The sequence below is a fragment of the Taeniopygia guttata genome, chromosome 2, assembly GCF_048771995.1.
Source record: "Taeniopygia guttata chromosome 2, bTaeGut7.mat, whole genome shotgun sequence".
NCBI classification, from domain to species: domain Eukaryota; kingdom Metazoa; phylum Chordata; class Aves; order Passeriformes; family Estrildidae; genus Taeniopygia; species Taeniopygia guttata.
Window position 1 is genome coordinate 54,111,306 of NC_133026.1, and position 23,441 is coordinate 54,134,746.

Below are 23,441 nucleotides of genomic sequence, written 5' to 3' on the forward strand. Positions count from 1 at the left end.
GTTTAATGACGAATCAGATCAATATGATTCCTTAGCAACTAAATCACAGGCACACTAGTTTTTCCTGTCACAGCACCAGTTTTGTGAAAGCAGTCAAGTTCTTTTTTCAGGCCTCCGTCAGTCTGAGAATCCATAAGAATTCTCAAATGGATCATAAACTGTTACAGGGTTCAGGTTATTGTATCATTATAAAAATGTATTGATATAGTACAGATGACAAGACATGCAGCTCTTGTGCTAGTCTATTACAACCATCTGAATACCACAAGAAATATCAGATATAAACAAAATAAAACAGTCAGCAGTACACTGTCTTTTAGGGAATCCTTTTTTTTTTTTCCTTTTAACTGTTTTAAGCGGGTTTGAAATACCACAGTTATATGAACCCACAGAAAAGAATACAAAACCAGAAGAATGTTTTATTAAAAATAAATAACCAAAACCCTGACCAGACCCTAGAGATATTTTTTTTTGTTTTTGCAAGAATGGGCTTGAATTTTCTCCTTATGATGAATGCTTCACACCTGGGTTTTCAGATAGAGTATAAAGCAAAACCCTCCTTCATCTCCCTTCCAATAGAGCCCCAGACAACCCACCCACCACAGCTGGAAGAATACACCCTGTATTCTAGCACATCAGCCTTTACACCAGCCAGGGTCTGCTGACACAAGCAAGCCTGAAATTTTTAAAGTGCTATTCAAAATACACCAGCATCATTTTACACAAATGAGACAATGGCAGTGTGAGAAAGGCTTGACCTCCAAACTCAATCCCTTTGAAGTCCACGGTCACAAGCCAGAGTCCTGCAAATGCAAAGTTGCTCACTGACTAGCACATCTCATCTGAGCAAACCTTTGCATCATCTGGTCCCTCTTTTATTCATTGCTTCATAAAAGCAAAGTGGTGTGGGGGCTGGGGAGAGTGGGAGCAAGCCGGACCAGTTGATTGAAAGATTTTTTTTTCTTGTCAGCAACTGTTATGAGAAGGTTCACTGTGCTGTATCCACACAGTTAAAATGAGAAGACTCTGCAAACAATGCATCAAATCCCAGCAACAGAGTCACGCAAGAGTTTTCCTTAACAGTCTTCATGCCAGGAAGAAAAAGACACATCAACTCAAACAACTTATACAGATGCTTTTCTTGCTGGATATTATCACTAAGTTTATTGTGTTTATGACAGTAAAGTATATTCAATTAGTAGCAATAGGGTTTTTTTTATATGTTTTCATTTCCTTTTTTCTTTTAGCTGTAAATTCCATTTTTCCTTCATCAATATTTGTGACTTGCAGTCCAAGTATTTATGACTTCAGGCAAGGAAGTACAAGAAAAGAGGAGAAATATAAATCACAGTTGAGCCCAAATATATCTATCTAATTTCCTTCCCCTCCCTTTAATCTCTTCTGATTTGTCTAGTTTTTTTTGTTTTAGTAATATTACCATTTATGTTCCTTATTTTTTTTTAATTATGATAATCCACTCTGCTTAAGAACTTTCCCACCTTAATGGAAGCTTTGCATACATTCTGCCACTGACCTCCCCATGACAGCAGAGGTGGAGTTGCAGAGCTTTAGCAACACTCATGGAATACACTTGCACAGCAAAACAGAAACCTAAAGTAACCCCAGGACTGGTTCCATAATTCATAATTTGTTAAATATGAATGCAGCATAATTATAGAATGATTGCTCCTTCCTGCCAGTATGTTTCCTTGGCTCATTTTAGCTCCACAACATAAGAAACCACTGTAGAGGAGTGTCTGAAACAAGTGGAGGGGCCAAACTGACTTGCAAGTATTGACAGGATGAATATCCTGTTGAAATCTATGGTCTTCTGTGTATATGACGGGCACCCAAGACCTGTCAGAATCTGGCCTCATGTTTACTCAAATCACTGAGGAAACATAACATCACTACACCATGTGAATAAATCCTAACTGTATGCAAAATAAATTACAAAAACTACTCCATATAGTATTTGCTCAAGAGATTAGACTGAATTAAAATGATTTTTCTTCCTCTCCAGTTAACACTGTTCTAGCTCAAGAAATAATTACCCATACTTAATAGTACAATATATTAAAGTATGCCTCAAGGTATGTTAACTGAAAAGCAATTCTGGCTTCTTGATTAAACAGAGGTTTTTGATCATCCTCTTCAAGGAACAAACTCCCCCAAACATTAAGCCTCAAACAAATCACAGAAGCCTAAAGACCTTGACAGATGGAAGCAAAATGCATTTTGCAACTGCCCATGACACAGCAGGATGTGTTTCCAGCTGTGTGCACACACCAAGGAGCAGAAGAGAGGAGAACAGCTCCAAGCCTGGCTGTAAGGAAGAAGGGAAGACAGGAAAGATAGCACTTTCGTTTTACCCATGTTCTACTTTACAAGCCTTGGTGTTTGCGGTGAGAATAACAGGCTGTGTGTCCAATGTGCTCTGGGAAAGGACTCCCTTTAAAGTCTTCTGGAAAGCAACTGACTGCTAGTAATTGTTTGTTCAACAACTTAAAACCAAGATTTTAAAATGTAGGACTATATCAGATAGGAGATTGAGCTAGAAAATGAAAATTATTTAATAGAATCTCTAATGGCAACCAAACCATACAACCACCATCTGAACTGAAAAGCACGAAGATGTTCCTAAAAGCCAATATTTTAAAAGTTACTGTTACTGCCATTCTGTAAACTCCATGCTTGCTTTGAAAGAAAGAATCCAATGATAGACTGGTATAGAAAATGCTGTTCCTAATGCAAAAAAAGTCTTTATTACTTACTTGTGTTACATTCAAATCTTCAGTGTAACAGGAAATTGTTTTAGAACTCTGGGTTTTTTATTCTATTTGTATAATGATTGTCATATTTCAGTCACACTAGCTGTTAATTTGTATATATTACAAATATATATATATTTAACTTTTGTAATTCTTTTCAAGTAGTGTGATTACTCTGTTTTGTGGAACATAACATTTCTGTAAGACAACACCAACTGTTCAAAAATTAAAATTATGGTTTACTTTTCTGAAAAAAAAGAACATCTGAGAAGAAAAATAAAATTCCCACTTTCCTAATATTGTATATTTTTTCTTGTATATTTATTTATTTCCTAATATTGTATATTCTTCTTTCTTTTATATTCTAAAATAAAACCATAAATCCAAATTTCTTTTAGGCATAGACAAGCAGTAGTTTAGTGTTTAAAAAAACACTTGCTTTACAGTGCAGGGGTGTGCAGTGTTCATTGATTTGGTAGATACAGATATCCCTGAAATCTAGAGAACAGTACCAATTTTAATCTGTCTGAAAAAAGCAGATTCGACGCAGCCAGACAGGATGAGGTACTATTCTTCTTTAGATTACCTTTGCTTTCAAAGTAAAAGGGCTTCTGAGAGCATCAAAGCAGTATCACAACATAAAGCAGGACATGTCACAATACAAATCCTTCTTTGTTTCATACTGATATTGATTTTGATTTTTAGATGGTGGAAAAAAAGAAAAGCAAGACTTTATGGTTTAAAAACATCAAGCAATTTACATGAAAAACTAATATTCCAGTTGAAACCTGCAAATTATGACATATTTAATTTTATGCTGGTTTTGTCCCTGTTTAGCGTTAATTTTCTCATTTCATCATTTGAATGCAGCTGCTACCTCTGAGTTTGTCAGAAATATTTTTGTAACTCACAAAATAATGTTATTTTGTAAGTACTAATGGTAGTCATGTAAAAAGTCAGAAAATAAACCATTTGTGGAAGAAACCTTAATATATTGAATATGCAATTAAATCAAAGTATAAAAACCCTTAAAGCTGATGTTCCTATCCTTTGACCATCTTTCCCCCAAAAAAGGGACCACAGATGATGGATCCAACAGAAGAAACAGTTGCACAAGGAAAAAGAATTAAAACAAAGAAGAACCTTCAAATGACAAGGAAAAAAAAAAACCTAGGAAGACAATACAAGGAAAACCAAGTGCTACACAGGATATTAAAGAGAAAAATGATCCACAGGAGAATGGCAACTGTTACTATGAGCTTCCTACAGCTACCTCTGCCTTTGGATATTTTTAAAAAATTTATTAACCTGACAGCAGGAAACTTTATACATATTGCCCTGACAGGGTGCCAGTTTGGTATAAGCACTTGCTGCCTCTTTGTTTAGCATAAGGAAATCAAGAGAGGTGTTAAGTGGTGCCATGTGTACATTTGGGCAAATCTAACTTTGCCACCATCTGCCTCACCTGCACATTCCTACAGAGAACTTGATTAATCATGTGAAGTCCAATAGAATCATAGCATTATCCTTCCTTTTTACATTTACTTCCTTTTCAAATGTGCAAGCATCTGATCTATTATTAATCTCAAAACACAAACTGGCAAGGATCTCAATCAAAGAATCTAACAGTTCTTTCACAAATTACCTGTTTACTGTCTAGTAGCCAGCATGTCCCCTTTGAAACAGCCAGCCATTTATGTTGCTTTTAAACAAGTTTGTTGCTATTTTTATAACTTCAGAGAGAAGAAAGATTAATTAAAAATGAATGTTTTGTCATTCAGTCATACCAATTACATACCAGGATTTAATTGGTTTTTCCTTCCCTCTTTAATGTTAGTTATTCTATGTATAAATACAGAAAATGAGATTTCAAGACTCATTTAAAAACACATAGCATACACATTAAAAAAAAAAATACTATTAATTTCCACTCAAACTAACTTTCATTCTTTCTTTGTTTTTGTTTTTGTTTTGTTTTTTTAATGGTCTGTCTTTGTCACAATTCAGGGACAGCTACAAGACTCCTCTTTATTTCCATACAAGCAGGATTTATTAGTGGGGCTGCAATAGCTGTCCTTCATCAGCCCGATATTGCTTTCATCAAAGGCCAAGGGACTAAAGCTCTGGTCTCCTCAGAGCTGGAATCTATGTGCTAGCACCAGTACCACCATAGCCTGAGCTACCTGCAGTACCTAATCACCGCAGGAAAGCTGAGCTGAGGATGGATTTTCTACCTTACCATTGCATCATGCTTTGTGTTTAAATAGTCATAGCATCTGTTTTGGTTTTAATGGGCATTTACTCCCCATTCACAAGTACATGTCCCACTGACAAAGTAAGAATTCTGCCAAGAAATCAGACAACAAGTCCCTGTTTGCAAACACCTATTTAAAAATGCTCATGTAAAATATATCCTTCAGAATTAACAATCAGTAACACAGCCAGATCTCTGGGTTCTTTAAGAACTTATTATTTAAGCAAGACATCACTAAATTTTTAAAAATTAATTTAAAAGACTGTATGATGACTCAGTCCTGTAAACATGCCACCCATTAATGTTTCTCATTGACACAGTCTTTGTATTTAAATAGGGCTCCTAATCCACAGATTATTTGCTTTAAGGTAATTATCACACGTTCAAGTACTAGCAAGATCAGTTCTATGGTATGGATAACTGATAGTGTCTTAAAACAAAGAACTCAAAATGTGGAAATTAAGGAATAAAATTATGTGAATAGACAAGAATATTTATATGCAGATCAAACATATTTCATATGTTATGTCTGCAGCCTCTAACAGAAGGCTCTAATTTCAACATAGAGATCATTTGGGCCATGAACCTTCCTATCAGTCCAGAAATATTCACTAGCGCTTTAAAATGCATCAAGAGAAACAAATACACATTGTCTTCTTCCATTGAATTTACCAAACCTTAGCAAAGTGTTCCTGATGGGCAGAGATCTTATAGGCCTTTGAAATTTGAGGATATAACCAAACCACCAAGAATCATCCTTAAATACACTGATGAAAGGAAAGCTCATAGTCTGAAGGCCCCCATAGGCTAGATATACTGTTAAGGATGATAATGTCAGCTTCCTCACAGCAACCTGGCAATGACCTCTGCTCTGACCTGCAGAGACCACTGTCTCAAGAGGTAAAAGACAATTTAGTCCTTTATCCTTTGTAACTGAAAATATTCCAGTGCCATAAATTCTAATCAAGGCAACTCTAATTAAAAAAAAAAAAAACAAACAAACATATATAACATATGTTTCTTTAAAGAGTAATACAAAAGATCTACTAGCAAAACATAATCAGCCAGAAACAACTTCTACCTTGTTTCTCTGCAGCATATATATGTTTGGTTATACAGAAGGATCCACACAGTTATGAAACATGGGTAACAATGTGGGGAAGGAAAATAAAATCCCAAAGCCAATGCAGAGATTTGAAAATAAAAACTTGTTTATTTAAATGCATGCAGACATTTAACTCCCATTCCCCACTCCATATTTCAAGCATACGCAGCATTATGAAAAGATCAAAAGCCCACTAATGAGCCAAAGAAAACCACAGTCATCAGATCCATCACAAGAACTTAAGATTTCATTTCATTAGAGCAAAACCTTTTCAGCAAAGAGGGAAAAAAAAATATTAGTAGTCAATTTGTTTTTCTGTCTTGCAATAATTAAATAGGAAACACTTCTGCTCCAAAATTAGAGGCTTGGTATTGCCCTTGCTATATATTTACAGCTTTATTTATTTTTTTATTTGTAGAACTACAGACTGAATCTCAAAGAATAACTTTTTATCATACAGTAAAATTACCTTAATAGTGCAAGTGCATGCACTCCCAGCTGTTTTTTCTGTCATCTAATTATGTCACAAATTGCCTTCAATTAAGCATTAATTAAGGGCTAGATCTAACTCCAGGAAAGTCAGCCTCAGTCCACAGGGAGTTTTGATGCTTGGATCAGCCACTTCATTCTTGGGATTTTTTTACCATACTGAGACTTTTATATATGACATACCCTTGGTGTTTAACTTTTGAATCTCAACAATTTATCACACAACTAAACATTATGGGTGCTTTCTTTCTTCTAGGATTTTTTTTTTTTTTTCAGAGCAACACTTTATAATTTATACTAGAATTGTTTGAAAATAGTCAAAAATGGCAAGTAGGATTAGTCAAGTTAGGATAAAATACCAGTATGTTTATTCAAGTGAAACTGCTACTTAACATTAACAAAAGCTTTCTTTAGTAAGACCGGGGGCATTTGGCCCGGGCTAGTATTTTGAAGGATATTGCAGAGCAAGACAAGTTGATCTGAAAATCACAGTGCTAGAAAAGTCATGAGCCATACTCAGTTTCTATGTTACTTAATTAGATTCTATGGTTAAAATAGGAAATATTACTTCACAAATATTTTTAAAAATAAATAACTCACCACAAGATCTCTCACAAAGCAACTTCACCTCATACTGGGATTTCTGTAACCAAAACAGTGTAGCTGTGCTAACTCACATTTCAAAACTGTGTTTTTGCAGTAATGAGTCTCAGGACAGATTCCTTTACCAACATTTTGCACCTAATTTTTGATTACTTTTTCTACTTTTTTCTGGGTTTATGTAACTTCAGTATCAAAAGTCTTTAGCATGAAGTACGCAAATTCAAAAGAGTTCACTGGTATAAAAGCACAAGTAGAGGATTACAGACTCCTGGACTATGCAACAGCATTTTCTTTCAAAGAGAAACAAATTTTTTAAATGAAAAACAGAAGTCACCACCACCAGTAGAAAACAAGCCAGCAAACAACAATAAGATGCAAACCGTCTAATCACAGTTGCTCCTGTCCTCACCCACAGGGAACAGCTGCAGCACAGTGACAAAGTGCATCTTCCCAGAGACCTGTACACCAGTTTCAGGTGGAAGCTATTTCAGATTGTCAGGCACTTATACTTAATGCTGCTGTTTCTGAGACTTAAAATGCTGCAGCATTCATCCTCTTTGTTACTGATAACAAAGCACCCATAAGAGAATCAAAAGTTTAGTGCTTCTCTTAAAAGATAAATACAACTAATCGTGCTCCTGTCCCTTCCTCACTGGCAGCAGGGACTGCTACCAAAAAGGTACCATTTTAACTTGTAACAAAAAACAAATACCCACTGTTTCTATGGCATGCAGTCAAATACCAGGACAAGAACATTTGAGAATAAGTAGGTGAATTTTAGGAAAAGGTAGAGGTGAGAAAGGCAGACCTTTGCAGATATAAACTCATTCATCAAAAGAAGCTAAGCAGAATGTGTCTGGTAAAAGAAAGCTCTTTGCATCTCATCGTTCAACTCTGTTCATCTATATGAAAATAAGACTTATGAAATATTGCTAACATAAACAAGACACACAAATGTTGGTCATTCATTCCAACTAAATCAGTACATGATTTTCACAAATCCTTAAAAAAAATGAAAAGCAGCAGTGTAGAAAAACTTTATTCTCTAGGGACCTGTCTCCTCTTGACTTTCTAAAATGCTCCTCCCTCACCTGCTTAAGAGATTTGGGGAAAAATTTCACACAGCATGTATTAATTGCTATATTTTAAAAAGATATTTATTATCTCTGATTACATGAAAGAAGGTTGAGGGAGAAAGTTGTCATTCTCTATGCCAGCACCTGTCAATATGTTTATAATAATTTAACTTCATACACTGCAAAGAAAAGTATAAAATATGCATTCCTAAGATGCTATTCATAATATTAAACAAAGAAAAAACTATAGTGTGGTGATGTTCCTTATTTATGTGTCAGAGCTTTAAACACAACTGTACTTGATCATTTTTAGTGTTTACTGCAAATCTGTCTTAAGGGATGCACTGTGATATAACATCTAATCATCTTTATTTTAAATTGGCTCAGTTTGATCCTCAAATGTATCAAAATTGCCCCACTATCCTTTTTTTTTTTTTTTGTTATAAAAGTTACTAAACACAATTGAAAAGAGCTGTTGCTAATAGATCTGTAGCATCCCTCATATTCTAACAAAACCTCAATAAATGGACATAAGTTCATACCAAGGCATTTGGCCTATTTCACCTACTCTTGTTTACTTGGGAACATCTTTTTGGCAGTATAAAGATCAGACTAGCAAACATCTTACACTCGCCAATAGAAAAAGCACAATATATGAATTTTTAGCTCTTTCACTAGTGCTTTAGTGAGATAAATTATATTTTCAGCCCAGAAAGAAGCAAGATATGGTTACACATCATTTCTATATCACACACGACAACTCTAATGAAAGTGTCTGTGTATATTTCACTACCACTATAGAACATACAAATGACAAGGGCTCAAAAAATATCCTGCCTTTTATTAGAATACTTGCCTGATTGAAAAACAAACAGACATTTCACTATCCTGAAATTAAAAGCTCATTTTTTTGCTTTCTCTGTGACTTGCTGTATTTAATAAAAGGAAAAAAAAAAACATTTGAGCAAATAAAACATATAAACACAGCTGAAGATATCTATATGACTCTAAATAACTGGTAGCTTTTTGAATTTTAGACATTATAGTTCTTTCCTGGATAAAGTGGGCTAAAATAATTATTATATGCTTTTTGAACATTCAAACTGCTAACGGAAATTATGCTTTCCATGGAAACAAAGATTACTAAGACGGTGCTTAAAAATGGATGTGATATTCAGTAACAGTCATTACTGCAATCCAGAAATTAAATTTTAGGGGGATCTAATTATTATTTTTCCTGCATCTGTAGTGAGGTTATTTAGTAAAACATTCTGTGCTGTATCTTTCAGTAATGTGTAAAGAATATTATAATATACAATTGCACGTGTTATTTTGTTTTTAAAAAATCTTACTATTCTTATTGTAGGTAGAATACTGAAATCTGAACACTGCTACAGATTTCCTTACAGATTATGAAATCAAAAGTTAAATCTTAGAAAATGGGTTCTCACCCCCTCTCCCTTAGAGCTGCATTCCCTTTAAACAAGACCTTTTTCCCTTTGACTTCCACCGATAGAATAATAAAAAATAAGTAAGTGCTCCATTTTTATTAAGGTTTGTCTCAGGTCACAAGTAGAAATAATTAAAAGGGACTTCTTCAGGAGTGTAGTCCTTCTAAACCCCAAATGTCACAATGTACCATACAGTGCTGCTACAGCTCAGACACCTATCAACATCTATCACTCAAGCACGCGCCTCAACAGCTCTGCTCCCTTTTCTGATTAGAGATCAGAGTTGCTTGAGTTGGCTTACAGGGTGTCATCCGTTTGAATGACAGATGTCTGTGTTGGAGTGCCACTCTCACTGCTTTTGTTTTGATTGTGAAATGTTACACTTATATAATCACACAATTTGGACTATTCCAAAATGAATAAAAAATCAAAAGGTAATATCTCTTTCCACAGGCTTGAGGAGAAATATTTAATTTCTTATTTAAATTTCAAAAACATTAGGTCCACGTGCAATACCCTTAACTAGGCTTTGTTTACTCAGCATGAAGTGCTTTCTACAAGAATCTTTCAGTTCTCTTCAGCCAGATTTATTTTTACCATAAAAGAATTATAACTTTTCAGTTTAATCAAGCCTCAGAAAAAGCTGGTAGCGTGTGCAACACACCAGCATCTACCACAATAAGTGTTAAAGTACTCCTGGAAAATAACACACACACACACACACATACACACACATAATTTTACGTTACAGTCCATGGTTCAAAAAAACGCATACAATATCTGCAACTTGCACTAAATACGTCAATTGTTAGCAAAAGTTTTCAGGACTAATGCTGTCATTCTGGTAACCAGTTGCAATAGGAGCAGAGGACTCTGTGCCTGCATGCTCCAAGCTACTCTTTCCTACTTACAAGAAAATTGAGCGGAGGAAAAAAAAAAAAAAAAAAAAAAAAGAACGGGAAGATTGCTCTTCCGGACAACATGGTAGCAGTGAAATGAAATACCTAGACAGACTTACCGAAGAGCTTGCTGGGAGTGTCCTCGCTGTCATTTGATTCCACAGGCGCAAGCAAGGGCTCATTCAGCTCGTTGTCTGAAGTAGCTGCCTTGTCCTCACCTCTCAACTCTGCATTCATTTCACTCCGCAGTGACAGCAAGGGCTTACTGACTTGTCCAGCTATCATTGGATCCTAGAATGGGGGGGAAAAAAGAGTGAGGGGGAAAAAAAGTGGCAGCTTTGGTGTGCGTGTACTCTCTCTTCCACTCCCTCTCTCTCTCACACACACACATACACACACTCTCTCTCTCTCTCTCTTATCTGTGGCTGCTCCTGCTGTTATTGCTGGCTGCAGTCAAGTGAAGAGCTATTACAGATCCAATGAGTTTTCCATTACTCCCCACCCTATTAAAGCTCAACTAGCATGTGAGAGATTCAGGATGCTTTGGAGAAAAACTTCTATGAAAGCAACATAACCAACACAGCTTTAATTATGGGATGTGCTTTTTTTGTGTGTATGTTTTTACACCTCACCCTGTCCTTAGCATAGTAAGAGAAGAAATTCCTATATGCTCTGATACCACAGAAGAGGAGCCCCCTGTGAGTGCTCCATAGCGATTTAAAGAGGCATCCTCAGTTGTATAACATTAACAAAATCAAATACACAGTTTCTAGCATTACAGCATTTCTATGAAAATACACAGCATCTAATAGCCATTTCATTACATACTTTTAAAAGAGATACAGTTTTCTTCTAACTCTTCCTGTTGTTGGGATACTGTGCTCCAAAAATCCATAAAGACACAAACACGCATTTTTCTTTTGATAATAAAAAACCACAGAAAACATTTTCTAAAAGATAAAATTATGGAAGATACTTACACATACAGTTTGCGATTATTCTTGTATTTGCAATATTATATGCCCCATAAAACATTACACATATATATATATGTACACATCTAAATTTTTCCTTGATGATCAGAATCTGTTTTTTCTTCTGCTCGTTGAGGATGTTTAGGGGTCAGGCATTATTTCCAAGCACACTCAGTTATTCCGCTTGCAAAATAATAAGCATAATATCATGACAGCACAGAAAGCAGAGAAAAAACCAAAAAAAAAAACTAAGAAAAAGAAAAAGAGCAAGTGACCTTGTTGATCTCTCTAGCAGCTATTTATCGCAAAGTTCATGCCTAAATGGTTCTTATGCAGAGAACAGGTGACCAGCGAGCAAGTAGGTTGGCTAGCATGTTCCCTCTGTCCCGTCCTTACATTGGTCGATGCTCGCCTGTGGGTTTTTTAATGTATTCATGTCTGAAAAGTGAATTTGATATGACACATGATAATCTATGAAAATGTTAATCAATACAAATAGTTTAAGCTGTCATCAAATGCTCTTCTTTAGTCAATACTCATACTGCTGAAAACAATGTCACTGTCACCAGGGCTCAATTTGCACAGCACTTAAATATTGGACTCTGTGCATCAATGCACTCCTCTTCAAATACTGTAGGTAAACACATTTTCTCCCTATTTAAGGCTGAAGCACTCAGCACGCATTTAGTTGAGCCGAATCCTCCCTTTTGAATACCTTGATAGGTCCACTGGAGGGCAAAATTAATACTTAATTGAATCTCACAGTCATCAAAATAATCAATACTTTTTTATTATTTATTCTTTACAGTCTGTTGACTGTTTCAAACCTCTGAGGGAATGGTGGAAAGGATTCATGGCTTTGAAACACTGTCATTTAACAAGGTAATTTTCAGTGGGGCATTAGGGGTTGTGAAACATATAATAAAACAAAAATGGTGGCTTATAATAGGAAGAAAGAAAAGAATTATATTTCTGCCATCTAACAAAACAGGATAAATAAAAAAAGCAAGTGCAAGCAGGAGAGGGAGAAAGGAGGGGGAGAGGGAAAGAAAGACTGGCTTTTGAAGGGTTTTATCATATCAAGAGCAGAGCTGAGCTTTCATAATGCTGACATTTCTCATTCTGACAATCCTAAACAAGTGGAAAGGATGAGATCGCAGATATCATCTTTCATCACATTCCCCAGCTTAAGAACCAACATGACAGCTTCTCTTCCCTTTACACTGTTAATTACTAAATAAAATACTGCTCTCTGTCAGCATTAGATTATTGCAGATAGCAACCACAAACATTACTCCATTGTTTTGTTTTTGTCTTTTTTTAAACCAGTGATACCTACCTTGAACTCTTCAGAAAATAAATTAGGCTTGTGTCTATATATTGTAAATATATGAAACATAATCAATTTAATCAATTTGGTCAATCCATGTTATTGTCAGGCTAAATTGCTGGCAATTTATTAACATTTCATTTACTGTATTTATTAGGCAGCAACAATCTGAACATTTCTTAGATGTTTCTGGAGAGGAAACGAAAACCAACAGATTTTGTTTGCAGACACTGTAAAAAACTCTGAGTTGTTTTGCCTCATACTCATAGTGCACTATGGACAGTCATTTACTGAGGCAAAAAATTTGTTTGCTTTCATATACTAAATAATGTATTTTAGTGGGTTTTGCAGCTAAAGGTCATTGTGAACACAAACAGCATTGTTTCAGTCTGTGCTGCTTCTCTCAGTTTCAGCTACTCAAAACTAACATCAAGATTAGTTACTAACATCCATAACAAATGAAAATCAGAACAAAATATGACCTTTTTCATCAAAGTAGTTTGGGGAGGGAACTAATCATGTCCACAGAGAAAAACTCCCGATCTGAGGACTAACAGCAATTTAATGGATTTAATGGAATCTGTAGGATTCTAGATTAAGTCTAAGTTGCCAGATTCTAAAATTGAATGTATGAAAAATGAGGAGGAAGAATAATGTGGGAAATGTGACAGCACTGGGAGAAACCTCAGCCCTTCGATGCCAGTGAATTCACAGCAACTTCAACAGAGCCAGGGTTTTATTTGTTATGTATATCAATAATTTGGTCTCATCTGGAATATTTTGTTCATTCTGGTTAGCCTATCTAAGAAAAATACATCAGAAAAAGGTGCAGTAAGAATGATAAACTGATCGAAAGGACTGGAAGTGTGACTGAGCGTGATCAAAGGATACAAGAAAATAAACAGCAGAGAGAAAATGTAGATCAGAAACTATTCACCCTAACTCATCTGAGGAGAAAAGGTGTCTCCACTGAAATGGGAAAAAGTCATAAATCTAATAGTAATGCATTATATTTTTCTAAACAGTAGGTGGTAGAAAATCTGTTGAACTCACTGCTGCAAGGTATCACTGAGACCTGCACTGCAGCAAACATCAACATAGTCACTTACATGGCTGGCCATACTTTTTGCAGTGAATTTGCAAACACAGCTTTGCAAACACGTAGACAAGGACTATAAAAAGTGAATTAACATAAACTTCTGCCCCCTCCCTCAGGCAGCTCAAGAACCTGTATTTAACCCCCAGGGTAGCTCTCTCTGTCAGGTGGTAAATGAACAACAACTTTCTCTCTAAACAAACGGATAGATATGCTCCAAATTTCTAGTCTACAAGAAGACTAAATAAATCACTTAAATGGTGACTTAAGGAAAGGTATGTTTCCTTGACAAATATATTAAAAATTGGACATTTTTAAACTTCAGGTTATCTTCAGGCCTTCAATTGCTTTCTGTGCTTAAAAACATGCCTGCTCTACAGTGAATTATGCACAATTAAAGACTATTGTTTTTGCAAAACACATAATAAATTATAATTCTAGTGCACAGCAAGTGGCCTAGTTTGCAAAATCCCTTGGTGATCAAAGGGGTTTTTCCTGTATTTCCTAATGGCCTCCCTAAAAAAAATTCTGGAGTAGTTGCTATGATAGCTGCAGGCCCAGCAGCCTTCTCCTCTTCTTTTGCCCACCTACAAGTCCATCCCAGAGAGGATCTGCAGCACTGGAGAGAATGCATTGAGGCAAAGAATTGCATATGCATTAGTAGCTAATATTGTCAGGACCTGTTCTTCTGCACTGGATGTCTGTGGGCTTGACATTCAGTATTTGCTTTTTGGAAGGTGCTCTTTGGAAGGTGCTATAGGTCAGATTACACTTTGCAATGTAACAGAGGCTCTTCTGTTCACTGACAGCCACACAAAAGTTTCAGCTTTTCATATGCAAAACTGAAAAGTCTAAGAATGCTTAAAACCAGCCAGATGAACTTTTTCAAAAGGGTTTATATGCTTTAAGTAAGAAGCAAGGGCCCATTATGCTTCAGAATTCTAGGGTTCAAGATTTGAGAGAACTAAGGAATCACAATCCCCTTATTTAAAAGATAGCTGTATATACCACACATGTAGTGACAAATTATATACACATCTCTTGCAGATACTCATATAAATTGTCATCTATTTCTTGTCCAACTAGCACTAGTACTTCCAGACTTGCCTGTTTCCTGTGAGATCTCCCTGACAGCTTTGTGCTGCAAGTGGTCCTTCCTGCTGTGTGTCTCCCTGAAGGGGTGGCTTATACCTCCTGTAATTCAGTTACAGTACCTGATACACCACTTTTCAGCTCTACCACTCCCTGATGGTTTAAACTGGCTGTTGGGCTTAATTTAATAGTAAAAATCCTGTGGATTTGCAAATGCAAATTACAATTCTGGTAACACACCCTCTTCTAAAAGCTAAAACCTTTACTTTTTTCTTACCTGTAGGACTGTACGAAGTACAGGACAACATTTATCACAGTGTTAAAAGCTTTGCCTTTGCACTTTAAAGGTAGAAGTGCAGTTTCTAAGCAAAACTATTTAGTAATCAGACATCTTTTAAAAGAAACTGTATAGGGTTTGTGTCAAACATGCCCTAGGTAGAAGTCTAAAAATTAATTACTTTCTTCCTTAATGTAGGACTTAGGTGATAACAGGGCTTCGTAAAGGCTTCACGTACTGATTTAGCCACAGGTCTAAATTTTGTACTTACTGCACCATAAACCTTGTTGCTCTGAATGTAGTTACTTTCTAAATTCTAGTTCAGAGAAAAAGTAAAGTCCTCTGTTTTGCTTTTTATTTTGCCCATAGTTTGAAGTTAATTTGCACAGACTTTTTTCCCCCCCTACTGTAAAAGTATTCGAAATCAATTTACTGCTTTTCTTCAAAACATTAAATAAATCCTGCCCAAACCACCACCCCCAATCATGATATTGCACAGACTTCTATTTAGGACATACACAATGAATTTTTTTGAGAGCAAACACGAACATTCTACTAATAACTGTAAAATTTATACTTCATAATTACTTATTATTCCAATGACTACTCTTAAAATTTATTGAAATTGTAGCTTCTAAATTTTTTAAATCAAAATAGAGCACAATTACAAACTTGGATAAAGCTGTTCTAATATGTACCTTAGCTTAGTTTTTGTGTGAGGAATACATTAACAAGACTCTAGTGGGGAAAGATTGGATTTCTTCTTTTGGTAAATACCAGTGAAATTTAGGATTACCTTCTCCCTTGGTCTTCTTATGAAAAACTTTTCTTCCTTCATCTTATTGCTTCTAGGTGAATTCTTTTTTATTTTTTCCATAAATAAAGATCTCTTGCAGACAACCTTCTTCGATTCTTTCTTCTTTTAACATTGTTTTATCTGCTGTCACTAATGTGATGATATTTCCATCCCAATCTATCCATAGACTGGTTTATGCAAGCTACTTTGAATCAACCTTTTGCCCCCTGCTAGCCTCTGACCATTTCTACTTGCTGGCTCTTATTTTCCTGGAAAAGTTACGGGGTAAAAACACATTTTCTTCACAGCCACTTGTACTACCACCTTTGGATGGATGTTTATAAGCAAAACAAACAAGCTGATACATGATCATTGGTATCTCATCCCTACTTTGATCTTGAACTTCTATTTACGTATTTATGTCTCTTATCTATATTACTCATATTCAGCTTACTAAAATCTTCTGTATTACCTCTCTTTTCTCTTACAGCAAAAAGCTGATATGTCATCAGTTCATCTCACTCAATATGAATATTATCACCCAAAACAGTCTCTGCTTTTTACAGCTAGAATTGTATTTATTCTCCTCATTAAATTCTCTGTAGCAGAAAAAGAAAGTTCTTCTTTTCTCCCTTTTCTCAATATTAATGTGGCTTTGGACATTTTGTTTTTCCAGTGATATTAATTTTCACATGTTCATAATATAACTAATTAACATACTATAACTAATAATATAAATAATTAACTAAATTGATATTAATATATTAATATAATATAACTAATTAAATCACTAGTTTTTATTATTATTTTATTAATAAAACTGAACAATAAAAATTTAATTTGGAAAGTAAGAAAAACTATCACTGGCCATGGCACTTCCTTTCAGAGAAATTCTCTTTTCAAGTTAAGCAGAAATGTTAGGATTGTCTCCATTTATTTACTTAATTTTAAGTTCTGAGGAAATTGAAATGGTTACTGCTAATTAGAATAACAGAGATCTGACTGAAAAAACAAGGTTTACAGAAACTTAGGAAGCTTTTAATTGTAGCCTCAGAAATATTAAAATAGAATTAATTGTATTTCTTTTTTAAATTAAATTTTAAGTGACTGTCCCTTGAACTTCTATGCCTTGAGAATGAGGTACTACATTGTGTTTTCAAATCATACCAAAAAATCCCTCACTAAACCTTTTTTCCCCTATTTCACTATTTTCTCTAATGATACTATTGCACATATTTCTTACACCTATTAAGATCAAGCTGAAAGGTTCACAATTTGCTAATCAGGCTAGCTAGAGGCTGCAGGGAATAGGCAAACAGAATCTGCCCCATAGTAAATAGCTAGGTGAGCATTTATTTTACAATCATTTGGGTTTATTGCTCTAAATGTACCCCAGCAGTCATGCTGCAATCTCCAAAAAAGGAAAGAAAGGCAAAGAATGTCAGTTTCACTATAGAAAAAGTAAAGAACAATAATTCATTGTAGGAGACATCTGCACCTCTGGTCCAGAAAAGCCATTTCTTAATCCTGCTAGCAAAGAAATGTGCACTAATGAATATATACCTTGTGTTTTTCCTGACACACATGGCACTTAGAGATCACTAATGCCAGAGTACACACAGCACAAAAGCTTTACTCTAAATGTTGCTTTAAAGTCTTAAAAGTTGACCTTAATGCTTCTGATACAATTATTAGCCTGATTTAAGGATCATAGTGGACTTCTTGTTACAAGAACTCTTGTTTTGAGTTTTGTACCAGGGTGAAGCTATTAAAAACTTTCCTCTAATAATTAGATAACAAGAGTTTTCATTTTGGCTTTGTCATAATTATAATGACTCTGCATTTAAATTACATTCTGCCTTACTGGAAAGGAGCTTGTCTGTCTGTGGACATGTAGGAAAATTTTGTATGCATACACAGGTCAAGATACAAGAGAAGCTACTGTTCTGGGAAGCTACCACACTCCTCAAAACACATGATCACTAGTAGAAATAACAAGTCCTGAGAGTGGTGAGAGAAATCAGCCTTCTTCTACTTAAAGATTCTTGGAGTTACACAAAACTTGTCCCATTTTTGTGAAAGCAGACAATCAGGCCCTAGAGATCAGGATAGGGCAAAGGCAAAACAGGCAATTTTGACTGGGAACAACATGGTGGGATAAGCCTTCAATAGACTTTCCCACTCATTTCATAGAATCATTTAGGTTGGAAAAGACTTTTAATATCATCAAACCAAGAGATTTCCCACTCTTCTTTCATCTAGTTTCCTGAAAGAAGGAGATGCTGTAGGAGAGCAATTAAATCTCAAATTAGAAGATGGTTCTATCAGGAGTAAGACTTTGATTCTTTCTTCATATGAGTAATGGATGATTCCCAATGCTCTGTCAATCATATTCTGAAGTAGCCATGTCAAGCATAAGACAATATCCAGAAAATTTCAAGCCTGAAAGAATAACAAAAAATTTTATACTTTTTGTTGCCCCCAAAAATTTTATAAATTTTTTGGGACAAATTACCAGAAGACTTAGGAAAAAACCTAGTATGATGAGGAAAGCATTGTCTTCCATTAAAAAAAAAAAAAAAAAAAAAAAAAGGCAAAACAAACCAAAGTTCTATAAAGGTATTCATTCATTACTCTTAGGGAAAAAACCCATTCTAACCTAATGTAATACATTACGTATCTAACTGGTCACTACTGTAAAAAACCCAACCTTCTTGTTCACCCTGAAAATTATTTCATGTGATGATGCTTTAGTGAACCTGTTTACCAAATTACAAGTTATCTTTCATAAGCCTGCCAGTTTTATAACTTGTCTTTTTTCTTGTTTACTATTTGCTCAATTTCTATTTTGAATAACCTTTAAACATGAGGTCTCTTTGTCCAGATGATAATGCTACATGTGTTAAAAGATCCTTCTAGAACCTACAGTATGCTCTTATCAGCATAATCCTTCTGCTCCCCATGAGAATAGGCCATAACCTCTCTGAAATTAAGAAACAATAAAATACTTCATGGCATACTTGAGCTAGTCTTTCCAAGGTATAAGATTTCTTACTAGGATTTCTACCACAAAGCAGTCAAATTATAATAGTTTGGCCTAACCAGAAAGTTAAATATGGTATTATATGCAGTTTGTCTATATTTTCATTTTTCAGGCTTCATCAACCATGCACACACTAGAAATTACTTTGGGTGAAAAAATATCAAAGACAAAATTCAGCTAAAATTGCTTTCTCTTAGAAATCAGCACATCCAGAATCACATCAAAACCAAACTTACAATAGCTTTTGAATGTTGATTGGGTTTGAGAGAGAAACTTGACCAGGCTGCATAGAAGGGACTCAGAGTGATTGAAAGAAACCCTCCTCTTAGTTAAACAAAAACTTAATTTTACATAACATGTCAGGATTTTCATGATATAAAACAAAGAAACCATTAACTTGAATTTTTGATGATCAGAGCACAGGTTAAACAGTAACTCAGCTCAGTGGTTAATTAAATTACTTGAATTTGATCCAGGAAGACCCAAATCAAGACTCATCTGTAGACAGCCCTGGACTCGGCTACATGAGGAAAGTGACTTCCTATTTCAGTATGGATCTCTTCCTTAGCTCTCACCAGAAATTCTATCAAACCACCACAAGTAGCACCTTCAAAAGAAACTTTGTTGAAATGGGTTCACATCCTTTATAGGGCAATGAAGCAACATTTTCTAGTGAGAACTCTTTTTTCCTGAAGATTTTTATAGTAATATTACTTTATCTCCAGTTTCATCCAGGTTTTTAATTGAATGCAACTTTTTAAATGGTTATAATTTATAATACAATACATGGTAATAACCTAGACCAGTTTGGAAGTTCAGTATCTATTTTTTGCAAATCTTTTAAAATCCTTTACAAATACAGTTAAAACAGTGAAACAAATCATAACAGGGAAATCGTGATTTCACCAGAGTATTACAATCAAAAATTGATAAAACATCTTCAATCCAAAATTGTTCCTTTTTATCTTGAAGCAAGTCTGCTTTAACTTCTACTTGCTAAACAAGACCAACATTTTCCCAAATCTAAATCCAAATTTAGAATAGCCCAACCTTAATTTTATATATTATGTGGTTAATAAGTTAGTCTGCCCTTCACGGAGCTTCGCATAATACAGCACATTTGAATTTCACTGACAAATATGGGAAATATTTCTTTTCTGGCATTTCTACTCATATCATACTTTCTAGGGGTGGAGCTGTAGATTTTCTTTTATCTACTCTAAACATAGATTAGAAAAGCAATGATGTCCATCTTTTGAAGAAACTAAAAACCTCTCCTGATTTGAGGCTCACAGACCAAAATGTTATTTTCTCATTTCCAGATACTAGAAAATGCACTGCAGCTACCGGGTTAGGAGGAAGAATCCCAAATAGTTTTCCTATCATTCTTCTATGTTGAAATAATATGACAACAAAACCTGCTGCTACAGCTGCTAAACATACTTAATAATGCCACAAATACTGCAGATCAATAATGCAATGCTTTTTATATTTCCCAAGCCTTGCTCATTGATTAATGACTGCAATTGTTTTTTTAATCATTAAAAAGATCTTCAGGGTTACTTTTCTTCATACCAGGTCTTCATCAGCACCTGGGTACCATATATTTCTTTTCATATTGTAGACCACAACATATTAATTTCTAAGTAAATATATTCCTAATTTAACATGCCTTCAGCTATCAGACAGCTTAATATTTCTAATACCATTTGCATAAGGATTTAAAGAACTTGAAGCCCTAAGGGTTCTTCATCTTTTTTTATCACTAGCTGGAAGTTGTAGGTATACTTGTAAACTCCCCAAGGTAGGGAGTGTCACACCAAGGCAGCATGTGTCACACACCACACACAGCAACAGTATTACGTGTTGGACATATAGGAAGATCTCTTCAATACAAAGCAGTTTTTTCTGTTTAATGCTTTACTACAGGAAAACAGCAGAACATTTACCAATCATTTTAGCTGCAACTACAGTAACTGGATTATCAATAAACAATGAATGAAGCATCTCCCAGATCTGCTGATATCTTCTTACATGAACAGTCCTGTTCTTTATTAGATACTGTTTGGCTGGGGGAATTTTTGGAGGGTTTGTTGTTCTTTTAACAAAAAAATTTGCCATACAATGATTTGCCATTGGCTCCCTATTGTTTCTCAAGGAAACTACTTCAGAACAAATATTTTAAGGAAGGAAAAATCAGATCAGAGACCAAACCAAAACATGCAACTATAGCAACACATTGCTGCTAACACCTGTTTTTTTCAAACTGGCCAACATCACTGGGCTGCTCAGTTTCAACCTAAAAGGGTAACTATCACTGCTCTGCTCAGAGAACAGTCACAAGTGCTGTTGATTTCCTTCTGTTTTAACAGGAGAAAAATATTTCCAAAGACCCTATTATTGTTTATGACATGTATGTCTAATGTATTGTTATATATGCATGTAAATATTACATATATTAAAAAGTTTTTAGCAGGCCTTATTCCTTCCCAATTAAGACTTTTGAATTGCTGCCATCTGCTTCAACAGGAAGAAATACATACTCAATTCTCCTCATGAAAAATCACTGAGCTCCATTTAAGGGCACTGATTTTCTTGTCATTGAAATCAATAACTAGATATCAATAGGTATCACTAAATGTAGTTCAGTCATAAAAAAAAAATAGATCAACATAAACTCATAATAATATTTGTCTCAAATTACTTTTTAACCTACTTTTTAACCTATTACAAACTTTATGTTTTTTAAAACAACTAATAAACATCTTTTTTGAAAATAAAATTTTCTTTAAATTATTATTTTAAAACATGGAATAATTTGCATTTTTTCTTTTGTTTATATGCACAACCCATGCACAAACATGCAGATCATTACTATAACTGCTTTGGTAACATTAGCATCCCAAAAAATGATTATTAATAAGCCATTAATAACCTCAGAGTGAGTAAAAATGCAAAAGTAGAGCAATAAAATGCAGAATATGAGTTTTGATCAGAATCTCATAATTTTTGTTCATTATAAATTATTTTCACATGTCAGTCCAAATGGAAATTGATGCTGTGTGTTTGGAATTTATATTTGAAGAAAGTATTCTTGTACTTAAAGAAAAAGTTAATTCCTATGTCTGTATTTGTCATAAGTTTTCTGAACATGGAGACTACATGTATTTATAGTTTGCAATATGCAAAATAAAAGAGCCACTTGGGTTTCCTACAGCAAGCCTGAATATATTAGCATAACTGGTTTCAGTGTTCAAACTACCTTTGACCTTTCTGTTAGTCCTCTTATTACAAAAAATAGTATTTTCTTTGTGGGAGAGGAAGTTTGCCATAGCATGCTTATAATAGGAAGGCTGGCCTCTTGGAGGCTCAGTTTTGCCACTGAAGCTGTATGCATTGCCAGGCAAGGCACCTAATCCCTATAGATTTTTTTAACCAATTTGCAAAGGAGAGAGCAGGGCAAGGCTGTCTATTTTGACTTTTAAGCCTTCCTGTAAAAATTTGCATAAGTAATCTACCCTATCTCCACAGAGTCTTTACTGAATTCTTTCTTACTCTATGCTTTTCTAAGGTTTAATAATATTTAACTTATACTTTAATGAAAACTAACTTTCCTCAAACTACACTCACAAACTTTTAATTATATTTACTGCTAGGACAATTTCCACTATATTTAAGTGGACCATTAATAATTGCATCAATTTATTCCTTCTGTTAACCTACTCCTTTAATGATTTACCAGCTTTCAATACCTACAGATAACCATTTTCTCATGTTTTGAACAAATAATCTAGCAATGCATACTTAACCAATTTATATTCCTTACATCAAGAAAAATCTACCTCTCACTTCTCAACCTGGTGGCACTTCTGATACATTTCACGGAGCTGCTGCAGGTCTTGATTGTACCTGTCATACTCAACACTGATACAACTTCAAAGGGTCTTCTTGGAGTAAAAGATGCTTTCTCCTTGTTGTCTTGGTACTCACACTGCTACATTGCATGCTCTCCATTCTTCTAGCCTAAGGAGCTCAAGAAGAATTAGGAAAGCAGATCTTCACTACAGAGAAGGAAGGCAAGAAAATAAGACATGAGTTCATGTCTGCTGTGGTCAGACCCTATCCTGTTACATTGCTTTTTCTTTTCTTCCTACCACTGCACTTTCCACAGGAATATTCCCTTTC

The 23,441-nt window shown here is 34.9% G+C and overlaps 1 protein-coding gene and 1 long non-coding RNA gene across 9 annotated transcripts in view; one reads left to right on the plus strand and one right to left on the minus strand.

The window, feature by feature from the left end:
- Positions 1–23,441, minus strand: part of POU6F2 (POU class 6 homeobox 2) — a 318,916-nt gene that overhangs the window by 246,433 nt on the left and 49,042 nt on the right. For all 5 annotated transcript variants that reach the window (XM_072924039.1, XM_072924038.1, XM_072924037.1 and 2 more), the window contains exon 2: positions 10,768–10,939. In XM_072924039.1, the coding sequence (XP_072780140.1) occupies positions 10,768–10,939 (172 nt within the window). The remainder of the gene's footprint in view (positions 1–10,767; positions 10,940–23,441) is intronic.
- LOC140682299 (uncharacterized) overlaps positions 1–23,441 on the plus strand; it is a 57,296-nt gene that overhangs the window by 4,128 nt on the left and 29,727 nt on the right. Inside the window, exon 2 of one of the 4 annotated variants that reach the window (XR_012053835.1) lies at positions 971–7,931. The exons of the other annotated variants lie outside the window; for them this stretch is intronic. This is a non-coding gene — a long non-coding RNA (uncharacterized lncRNA). Of the gene's footprint in view, positions 1–970; positions 7,932–23,441 lie in introns of those variants that run through there. 4 annotated transcript variants of the gene reach the window in all.